At 47.4% G+C, this 11794-nt stretch overlaps 1 protein-coding gene across 1 annotated transcript; it reads left to right on the top strand.

Annotated features, from left to right (window-relative positions):
• The first annotated feature begins 231 nt into the window (after positions 1-231).
• On the top strand, positions 232-2763 carry CHST7 (carbohydrate sulfotransferase 7). Its single transcript, XM_066579415.1, has one exon. It carries the CDS (start codon positions 281-283, stop codon positions 1583-1585), a length of 1305 nt encoding a protein of 434 aa, XP_066435512.1. The 5' UTR covers positions 232-280; the 3' UTR covers positions 1586-2763.
• The last annotated feature ends 9031 nt before the right edge of the window (positions 2764-11794 follow it).

Raw genomic sequence — 11794 nt, 5'->3', positions numbered from 1 at the left:
ATGTATAGCATCTCCCTGTATATATGCTGTATCTCCACCTCTGGAGTATGTATAGCATCCCCATGTATACATCCCACAGCATACACTCCTGACACCGGTTCCCCACACTCCTGTAAATCCAGATTAGGCTCCGCCGCGTCACTACCACTAACTAGACGGAGCGGTGACGATCAGTCGGTAATCCGGAGGACAGCGGCCCCACCCCTGGGCGGAGTGCCAGGAAGTGACCGACGGTACGAGCAGAGGAGAGCGGCGGGCACCATGGCCCGGGAGTGACAGGATGGTGAAGCGGCGGGGGGCACGGAGCCTGTGGCTGCTGCTGCTGCTCTACGCAGGGCTCATGCTGTTCCTCCTCTCGGTAATGTTACATGAAGGCTGGCGGGGCGGCAGGAGATCTTCGCCTGAGCGGGACTACGAGGGGGGATGGAACCGCTCCCCTCTCCGGCGGCTCTGCCCGCACCTGGACCAGTCCCTGTGGGCAGAGGATGGGCTGGATGGGACGGAGGAGGCTGCTGTGTCCCCGCCGCCTCGCACACACGTCTACCTGCACGCCACCTGGCGGAGCGGCTCGTCCTTTCTGGGGGAACTCTTCAACCAGCACCCTGCTGTCTTCTACCTGTACGAGCCGGCTTGGCACATGTGGCAGTCCCTGTACCCCGGGGACGCGGAGAGCCTGCAGGGGGCGCTGCGGGACTTGCTGGGCTCGCTGTTCCGCTGTGACTTCTCCGCGCTGCGGCTCTACGCGGGGGACAACCTGACTTCTGCTGGCGTGTTCGGCTGGAAGAGCAACAAAGTGATCTGCAGCGCCCCCTTCTGTTTATCCCCCGCAGGGGAGTTCAACTCTACCGCTGGGCGGCGCAGGGAGGAGGTGGGACTTGTGGAGCCTAAAGACTGCGAGCAGCGCTGCCCGGCACGGCCCCTGCGGGACCTGGAGGCGGAGTGCCTGCGCTACCCAGTGGTGGTCATTAAGGACGTGCGGCTACTGGAACTGTCCTCCTTGCGGCCGCTGCTGCGGGATCCTGGGCTCAACCTGCGGGTGGTCCAGCTCTTCCGAGACCCCAGAGCCGTGCACAACTCCCGGCTCCGATCCAAGCGCTCCCTGCTGCGAGAGAGCCTGCAGGTGCTGCGGAGCCGCCTACGAGGAGCCGACGCGGCGGGCAGAGCCCTGCAGCAGCAACAGCTGCACCGAGGAGGAGCGGACTACTTGGTGAGCGGCTCCCTGGAGGTCATCTGCCAGGCCTGGCTGCGGGACCTGCTCCTGGTACAGGGGCACAGCCCACCCTGGCTCCGGCACCGTTACCTTAGCATCCGCTATGAGGACCTGGTGCTCGCCCCCCACAAGGAGCTGCACCGCCTACTGCGCTTCACGGGGCTCCCAGCACTGCCGGCCCTGGAGGACTTTGTTCTGAACATGACCCGCGGCGCCAGTTACTCCTCAGACAAACCCTTCCTGGTATCCGCCCGCAACGCCAGGGAGGCCATGAGCGCCTGGAGGGAGAGGCTGAGTCGGGAGCAGGTCCGCAGGGTGGAGGAGGCCTGTGGGGATGCCATGAGGGTGCTGTCCTACCTGCCGCAGGAGGGCTGACTTGTGCATCACCTGGAAACCTGACAGAGGATGCAGCCGGGCATGAAGCCCAAAGTCTGGATTCTCGCTACAGTTCTCTGTTATCAGCTAGTTCAGGCCACTGCTGTGTGCTTAAATGGTATTATTGGCAGAGAATATCATTGTGTTGCTCCAGTGTCTCCACCCGGATTATCCTGTGCCTCCTAGGGGCAGTATAAACTGGTGACTGCCGCTCTGATTCCAGGGCTTTGTCATTTTTTCCCTAGGGCTCATTCACACGGGCGTATGCAATTTTGATCCGTGAAATACACAGCGTTTTTACTGCGTGTTTATATGCGGTTTTGGTGCATATTTGGTGCGTATGCAGTTTTTGCAACTGTGCCGTATCCACATTTACTGTGTTTTCACGCATTCACCGAAAATGCTCCCGTGTGAATGAGCCCTTACTGTTCTCTTTTGTTTTCATAAATTCCCTGTTTTTAAGCCATGGCGTCGGCCGGGTGAGGGAGTCCCCAAAATGATGTGTTTATGATCTGGAGTCCTTGATATTTAAGAGCTTCTCCCTGGTGACGCTGATTGACTGATTTTATTTCTTATGCATGGTATAGGGAGAAAGCTGTCAATCAGCTGCAGGCGGTTGGGGGAGCCCACTGCTCATGAGCATGAGGGCTCAGCTCAGTTAATAAACAGCGATTTATGAAAACTACTGCAAGAAAAAAGTGACAGCACTGGAATCAGCAGAATGTGGTTCCTTGATCTCTGTTGTATACGAGTTAACACGTATTTACACGGCTGAGAATAACGTACAAGTTCTGTGCAATTGCGAGGCGGACAAAACTTGTGCATTGTGATAACCCATTATTTTCAATGGATTAATGTTCATGAGTGATTTGTTTGCTTGCACCAATAGTGCGAGATGGAAAAATTGCAGCATGTCCTACTTTTTGCGCGCATCTCACGTGAGAATAGGACTTGTAATGTGCACAGATGGGGTGTCCGTCTGCTGTGCAATGCGAGTTGCGCCTGAGAAGCTCCAGGGCTTGCACATACATACATAAATGGTGACAATCATAGTGTAGCAAGTTTATATTGTTTACAGTACTATGCAAATGTTTTAGGTAGTTGTGGAAAAAATGCTACAAAGTAAACTTGCTTACAAAAATACAACGAACTTGTCAATAAACAAAATACAGAGTGAATGAATGAAATAGAAATCTAAATCCTAGAATGGTAGAGTTGGAAGGGACCTCCAGGGTCATCTGGTCCAACCCCCTGCTCAGTGCAGGATTCACTAAATCATCCCAGACAGATGTCTGTCCAGCCTTTGTTTGAAGACTTCCATTGAAGGAGAACTCACCACCTCCTGTGGTAACCTGTTCCACTCACTGATCACCCTCACTGTTTAATATCTAATCTGTGTCTCCTCCCTTCCAGTTTCATCCCATTGCTTCTAGTCTTTCCTTGTACAAAAGAGAATAGGTCTGATCCCTCTTAAACAGTTCAGGCGGGTTTCACATCTGTGCCAAAACCTACAGCCAGAGGTTCTGTTGCACATACAGCTGTATATTGGAGGAAAGCAGACAGACTTCATCATAGTCAATGCAGTCTACCCAGCGGTGTTTGGTACCGTCCACAGGCAGAACCATTCGGCCACAGGATTCCCTTTTCCTACTCCCTCAATGGAGCAAGAAAGCAGAATCCCCAATGCAGGTGGGAAAACATCCTTAGCTGGCCTCCTGTAAAGGCCAATTTAGACACAACGATTATCTCTCAAAAGATGTCTTTTGACCGACTTTTGCGCAATAATCGTGTCATTTACTGCGCAAGATGATTGCTCAAACGTTGAGTGATTACCTTGCGCTCCGAGCGGAGGATGCAGAAGACAAGCGGGGCCGCTTGTCTTCTGCATCCAACTGTTCCCCGCTCACAGCGCCTGGCTGTTATACAGCCAAGCGCTGTGAGCGGAGGATGCAGAAGACAAGCGGAGTGTCCTCGCTTGTCTTCTGCACCCAGTTGTTCTCCGCTGGGAGCGCCCGGCTGTTATACAGCCGAGCGCTTTGAGTGGAGGATGCAGAAGACAAGTGGGGTGTCCTCGCTTGTCTTCTGCATCCAGCTGTTCTCTGTTTGGAGCTCCTGGCTGTTATACAGCGGAGTGCTCCGTGCGGGGTATGGAGCACACAACTGGATCGCTCTGTTCTTCATACCAAGCCTGTCATCAGGGAGCGGGATACAGCTGAAACAATAGTATCACCACTGTGAATCCCTGATAAGGCTCATTGTTGTCTTTCAACACGCTGAAAGACGATGATGAGCAACGGCTTAACGAAAACTGCACGATGTCAGTGCAGTTACACACAACGATTATCGCTCAAAAGATGGCTTGTGAGCGGTAATCGTTGCGTCTAAATGGGCCTTAACACATGAGCAATTTGAGCAATTGTTGGCTATTATAAGTTTTTGCACAGTTTTTTGTCTTAAAACTACACCCCCTCCCCATTGTGCCAGCATTGATGCAATAGTGGGTGAGTTCAGCTCTGAAGTCAACAGAATTCTGAATGCATCTCAGGATTATCTTGTACTCATACAGATTGCTACTCAGGATGAGTGCAAGATAAGTAGCGCAATAAAATTACAAAGATTGATTTTACAAGTGAACTAAAAGATGGAGTTGCAGAGCAATCAGCTTTCATCTAATGGGATCTCCTACCTTTTTGTCAAGAAATATTTGGATCAAGCACGGACCAAAAATAGAGCCGTGTGATTATATCCTAAACAGAATGCATCCCCCTGCAGTTCTGACTGCTAACACACTCTCTTAGCTAAGTTAGCTTTTTAAGAAAATAATAAATAATTGCTAATAGTTGTATTTGCATATCACATATGTACAGAATAGGTGCTAAAGCTCTGATCAGTGAAGGCCTCACCACTGAGACCCCATCGATCCCCGAGAACAGGAGTCCCATGTCTTCCCCTCTTCCTCACTTTGGGTTCACTGCACCCCCCGCAGTAAGGAGGAGATTGAATAGAGTGACAGCCGAGCATGCGCTTTATTCATCTGCAGTGGGACAGCCGGAGATAACTGGGTGCTTGTACTTGGCTATTTCCGTCAGCCCCATTAAAAATGAAGGGAGTAGCACCATACATGCTCGGCTGTCACTCCATTCAGTCTGCACTTCACTGCAAGGGTTGCAGTGAGCCCACGGTGAGATAAGGAAGACACGGTACCCCTGTTCTCAGAATTGGTTGGGCTCTCAGTTGTAATACCCCAACTGGTCAGGAGAATGAGCTGTGATCTCCTCTATTATAACTGTGATAGGAGAGTCTGTGTCCCCCTCTAAGCAATTTTTTTTGGTAGCATTCATGCAATTGCATCATATAGACTGAGAATCTGATAAATTTCAGAGCTCATAACCCCAAACAAATTGAGATCTCATGACCATCTGAGGAAAAAGAGGCCAGGAGTTTCATGCAAAGATATAACTCAACAAAGTAACACTAGCTCACTTCTATATAGTAGGGCCTTGGTGGAAAACCTATGGCACGCGTGCCAGAAGGGGCACTCAGATTTCCCTCTGTGGGCATGCGCGCCGACGTGTAGCCACCACTAAAGTGATTACCAGTTGGGGTGCCCCGGTTGATAATCACTCAGTGGCACTGCTATGGGTGCACAACTTGACGGCGGTGTGTGCACCCAGGATCCTCCTCCCCTGACCTCTCCTCCTTGGTTCCAGAGCTGATTTAATACTATGCAGCGCTCCCCCTCACTGTAGGCTGCGTGTAATCTGCACTCCCCTTCTGGTTCTCAGCGGCCTGGTAGGGTGTGACCTCTACAGGCTGCTAGGAATCAGAAGCCGGAGAGTGCTGATAGCGGGAAGCTTTTTGAGGAGGTGAGGCAGAGCGCCGGATAGTATGAAATCAGCTGCGGGTGCACAGCTGATCTCCAGTCAAAATCCACAGCAGTGGTACTCCAGTGCTCCAGTTAGGACAAAAACACCGGACGTACCTCCCTATCCATTTTGAAATGGCACTTTCCTTTTTATAATGATGGAGGTAAAATCATATATATCGTCATAAGCCCCGCCCCCGACGTGTTGGCACTATGGATTGCAGTTTGGACACTTGGTCTCTAAAAAGTTCGCTATCACTGTACTAAGGGGATAACTACATAATGAATGAATGAATGAATGAAAACCTCACCAGAGTGCCCCTTTATTGCTTTATATGAATTATAGTATTACGGTGCATTCACACAGGTGTATGCGCATTTTGATTCGTGAATACACAGCGCATTCACGGGCTGAAATACGCGGTTGCCTCGCATTTTTCTGTCTATTGGCTGTCAAAAATACCTGCAGAAAATCTCATTGATTTTGTGCATAAATACGCAGATTTATGCACAATGGGCTATTATGGTGCGTAATATGCATCAATATAGGACATGTAGAGCTTTTCCTCATGCAACCGAAATTCATGTGACAAATATGCAACTGTGAATGAACTCATTGAAATCAATGGGCTTCAATCATTACGTATCATGCGCTTAAAAAGTATGTGCCTAATAAGCTACGTATTTATGCTCATGTGAATGAGCCCTTAGTGACTATATTGCTCACACCCTGTGCGAAGGAGGTCATGGTGTAATCTGGAATTTCAAAGAGGGGTGAGGTTCTTTTGTGGTCCTGACCTCCAACTGGCTGAGACAGATCAAGAAACCACAGCAAAAGCCACTACGCAATTGTAGTGTGTGAAAATTGCGTGGGGTGATGCATTTACACCTATCTGCATTCTTGGAGGGGGCTAGAGATGCCCGAATTTAAAAGAATTCTGTTCAAGAGACATTCTCTTTTATCTGAATTTTGATTTTGAAGGCAGTTTAAGGGGGCCTTGAAAATCGTGCGAGATTTGTGCGTCGCGAGATGCACAAATGTGAACCCCATTCTTTAGAATGGGTTAATTAACATTAGCGATGTTTTCCCACATGGCACTGCAATGCGATGAGGGAAACCCATTACAGCATGTTCTATCTTTCTGCGAGTTTTGTTGCAATGGGAGAACTCTGCGATCCTCTGACAGCCGCAGCAGGGATTCCCTTCATCCCAGAAGTGGTGTGAGGCTGTTTTCACATGAAAATGCCTCACATCCATGGGGCTTTCAAGTGGTGGCAAGTGAGAGATCGGGCCCTGAATCACGGCCCAATATCACATTCGCCAGTGTAAAGGAGCCCTAAGGAAACTGCTAGAATCCATTGTTGATGGCATAGTATAAGTAGGGTACTCACCTTGTGTGTTAGTAGGCTGCAGGCTGCCTGGAAGGATATTTGCGACCAATTTCTATTGCTCTAATAAATCTAAAATGAGTCTTTGCACACAGCCTATACGACAAATCTCTTATTGTTTTGTGTTTATCGTATCTGGGGCTCGTTTACTATTGAAAATTCAAGTTTTCTGGAGCAAATTGTACTAGAAAACTGAGAAATACGCTTTCTGCCACACTTACTGTGTTTTAAGCATTTCATGCACTTTTCCTACCAAGGGGCATTTCTTCGTTTAAAAAGAGGCACAGTCTAAATTGCACTAAAAATTGTGTCAAATTATGCCAAAATGTTGGCTCAATTTTCTGAAATAAACTTAGCCAACTAGACGGTGGTCTAAACTACATTTACACGGGCTGATAAATCGTTCAGATTCCTGCATCTAGCAGGAATCTGAACAATTATCAGTCAGTGCAGATGCATGTCCTGACTGATCAGCAAACGAGAATTCGTTTACTTCTCATTCAGTTTACACAGTCCTGTGTAAACAGGTCCTTAAGGACCATTTAGACATGACAATTATCGCTCAAAATTCGCTCAAAAGCCATCTTTTGAGCGATAGTCGTTGTGTCTAAAAGCACGACCATCGTGCACTGTTCATGCACTATTCATTCATCGGTGATTTCTAGCTTGCTAGAAATCACCGATGGCTGCTATCAGCTGGTGTCCCGCTGCAAGTTTTAAGCTTTTATCTGGGACACCAGATGAAAGCTCCGATAACAATGCAGCTGTTTGCATATACAAAACAGCTGCATTTTTCTTGGAGCTAACGCGGTGGTATACTGCTCCACCTGCATTAACTCTTTAGTAGCTAATTAGCTACTTAGGCTGCCTGTCCACGGACGTTGCAGAGATCCACCGCGGGATACTGTCGCCCGGGAGCAGGAGCCAGCAGAGGGATCTCTGCTGTCAGCCTATCTGACAAATAGGCTCACCGCGGAGAATCGCGGTAAATTCGCAGCATGCTGCAAATTGCCGCCAGCGAGCGGAGAATTGCAATGATTCTCGGTTCGTAGATAGGGGGGAAGTGCTCTTCATAGCAACGCTATGGAGAGCTTTCACTGCTTTCCCCGCGGCCGGATTATCGCTGCGGGGAATGTAATGAATATACACCCGTGGACAGGCAGCCTTAGAGTTATGCAAAGATGATCGCTCAAAACTGTCACTCAAACTATCATTTTTTGAGCGATTATCTTTTAGTGTAAATGGGCCTTTAGACTAGACATTATTAGAATTCACAGATTTATCATTCAGCCAATCTCTGATAAATCTAGCACATTTTAAGGCTGCCTTCACACGAACGTATATCGGCTCGGTTTTCATGCCGAGCCGATATACGCCGTCCTCATCTGCAGGGGGGGAGGATGGAAGAGCAAGGAGCAGGCACTGAGCTCCCGCCCCCTCTCTGCCTCCTCTCCGCCCCTCTGCACTATTTGCAATGGGGAGAGGAGGGGCAGGGGTGGGGCTAATTCTCAGAACTTAGCCCCGCCCCACCCCGCCTCCTTTCATTGCAAATAGTGCAGAGGGGCGGAGAGGAGGCAGAGAGGGGGCGGGAGCTCAGTTCCTGCTCCTGGCTCTTCCATCCTCCCTCCCCCCCTGCAGATGAGGACGACATATATTGGCTCAGCGTGAAAACCGAGTCAATATACGTTCGTGTGAATGAAGCCTGAGGGTGCGTTCACACGAGCGCATAAACGGCGCCTTTTTGCGCCCAATCGTATAAACGTGACCATCTGAGGCGTTGGTCTCCAATGTATTCGTTCGCACGGGGCGATTTTACGGCGCGTAAAAACAGCAACCCGAAAAAAAGACGGAACATACGCGACCGAAATACGCGCCAACGCATATTCGATGGCCAAAAAGATAGTTTACAAAGTAGGAACAAACGATAATACACTTTCTAGCTCTGGTCATGATTGCCGAAAAACGTTCTTTCCGGCGATTAAACGCTGCGCACGTGCGAACGTAAATACGCCTACGCTCGTGTGACCGCGCCCTAAGACTGCCTAGTTTAAGTGTCTGTTTAGACCTGCTGATTTCTCTCGTTTGAACAAGCGAACAATGTCAGAGTTCACTCGTTTGTCGGGCGGCCTGTTTATACAGGCAGATACATCGTTGGCTCATTCACACAAGAAATCATACAGTCATTCACAATCACTGCATAAGTAAATGAAAACAACTGAATGATCAGTATTTGAACCGAACAATTAGTAAACGAACCAATGATGATTTTTATGCCTCCTTAAATGAACGTAGACTGCAAAAAGGATGGCACAAATGGAAGTACAGCATGACTGTAGGATCAGACTACACAAGGTACGTTTGTAGTCTGTCGCTATGGACGCACATAGGTCTGCATTTGAGCTGTACAAATTAAAATCAAGCAAAATTGTTTCATTATTCAGTTTAGAAGAACTGCAGCAATAGGCAGTTGTTTTAACATTATACATTTGAACACTCTTTAACCCTTTCAGGCAATGTAAATAAATGTCGGATGTGTGCGGGGATTAGTATGATGTGGTTCGGGAGCTGAGCTCTCGCCTGACACAGAGGATGTTAGCTGTCTTTGAACGCTGACACTGAGTTGAAAAGGTTGCAATTGGAAATAACTCAGCGGTGGTTAAACATTTAGATGCGGCTGTCAATTCTGACAGGAACATTTATATGGCCTGATAGGGAGAGGGAGACCTCTGTCACCTGAACAGCCTCTCACAGTGAGATCTCAAAGTGCCATTCGGTTGACATGTATTTCTGCCTATTAGAATCCCTTCAGAAATACAATGTGCTGCAATACTGAAGTGTTTCTGTTTATTGAGCAGCTGATCACTACTTCAAGTCCTCTACAGGTAAAAAAAACAAAAAAATATATGTTAAAGGTTTTTTTTAACTATTACTAAAAGTACAAAATATTGAGAGTAAAAAAAACAACAAACTTCTCATTCTGAGGGCTTATTCAGACGACCGTATATCGTCCGGGTTTTCACGCCAGGCCGATATACGGTGTCCCTCTCTGTAAGGGAAGGAGGCTGGAAGAGCCGGGGGGAGTGCACTGAGCTCCCGCCCCCTCTCTGCCCCTCGCCACTATTTGCAATGAGAGGGGCGGGGTGGGGGCGGAGCTAAGTTCTGGAACATAGCTCCGCTCCCGTCCTGCCCCCTCCCATTGCAAATAGTGGAGTGGGGGCGGGAGCTCAGTGCACTGCTCCCGGCTCTTCCAGCCTCCTCCCCCTGCAGAGAGGGACGCCACATATCGGCGGGGCGTGAGAACCTGGCCTATATACGGTCTGAATAAGCCCTTAATATGAAAAAGTCAAAAAAAAAGAAAAATTGTATTGCTGTGTGTAGAAAAGGGCCGACTTAAAATAATGCACTATTTATCTTTCACAGTGAAGACCATGAGAAAATAAAATACACATTGCCAGAATTGCGCTTTTATGGACACACCCGTCTCCAAGAAAATATTTAATGAAAGCAATCAAAAAGTCGTATGTAAGCCAAGATAGTTTCAGTGGAAACTAGGCTAGTGGTGCAGAAAAAACAAGCCGCCACACACCGCCATTAATGAAAATATAAAAAAGCTACAGGGATCAAAAGATGGCAGCAGGAAGAAATTATTTTTATAGAAGATTTTATTTTCTTTAAAGTAGTACAATGAAAAATTTGGAATGGCCGTAATCATACTGACCAGCAGAATACAGTTAGCATGTTATTATTACTGCACTATGTAGACCATAAAAAGAAATTTCGCCAAAAAATATAATTGTATTAAACTTTCACGCCACATAGAAATTTTTAAACGTTTTTCTACATATTGTATGGTACAGTATAGGAGTTGTCCAGAATTGGGGCATTTTTTCTATTGATGATCTATCCTCAGGATCCTCACCAGTCAGCTGATTTTTGGTGCTACTGTCTACATAGACAGCACAAAAAGCCGACTGTCTATAGTGCAGTGACCTGGGTTGCTGTTGTAGGCACAGCTCCCATTGATTACAATGGGAGCTGTGCCTGCAGTACAAAAGTGTCTGTTGCAACGTTGTCAGCGTTATGTGTTTCCAATGCTGACTATATTGACAGCGATGCTAGAAATCAGCTGATCAGCGGGGATCATGAGTGTCAGACCACCCCTTTAAGGGTGACTACCCACTACTGTTTTTTTTCACTGCGAAATTCGCAGCGTTTTTTTTTTCTACAGGGGGTTATGGGACTTGTAATGTTAAAATCGCGATCACACAAAATCGCAATTTACCGTGAAATCGCAGTCTTGTGCGATCGCAATTTTAACATTACAAGTCCCATAGACCCCTGCAGAAAAAAACACTGCGAATTTCGCAGTGAAAAAAAAACTGTAGTGGGGAGTCACCCTAAGTTGTATCATTCAAAGAAACAATTCACCTTGCAAAAAGCAAGCCCTCATATGGCTAGATCGAAATAAAAATAAAAAAGTTAGGAGGTAAAACCAAAAATGAGAAAACAATCTGTGGTCCTGAAAGAGTTAATACGGTACTGGGAAATGTTTCAGGCAGGTGTGGAAAAATACTATAAAGTAAGAATGCTTAAAAAATAAGAAAGAACAAAAGAGAAATGCAAATCAATATTTGATGTGACCGCCCTTTACTTTCAAAACAGCATCAATTCTTCTAGGTACATTTACACAAAGTCGGGGATCTTACAGGTTTATAGTCAGCTGTATGACTATTATTATCCAGTTATGCCAAACAGGTAATAATAACCATCATTTTCATATGTAGGTTGACACACAGTCAGTAAGGCCACCTGTACACAAATGGATTCTTGTTGCGGAATCCACGGCATGTGTCCGCACTGCGGATCTGCAGCAAATACGGTTCATAGAGATGAGCGAACGTACTAGTTAAGGGCGATTTCGCAATCGAGCATCGCTATTTTCGAGTACCTGACTA

This window comes from Eleutherodactylus coqui, chromosome 1 (assembly GCF_035609145.1).
Source record: "Eleutherodactylus coqui strain aEleCoq1 chromosome 1, aEleCoq1.hap1, whole genome shotgun sequence".
In the NCBI taxonomy this organism is placed as follows: domain Eukaryota; kingdom Metazoa; phylum Chordata; class Amphibia; order Anura; family Eleutherodactylidae; genus Eleutherodactylus; species Eleutherodactylus coqui.
Note: the sequence above shows the minus strand (reverse complement) of the source record. Positions and strands in the feature narration are given on the sequence as shown.

Bases quoted from the DNA above. Each gene is read 5' to 3' on its own strand.
- CHST7 (XM_066579415.1), top strand. From the start codon at position 281: ATGGTGAAGCGGCGGGGGGCACGGAGCCTGTGGCTGCTGCTGCTGCTC.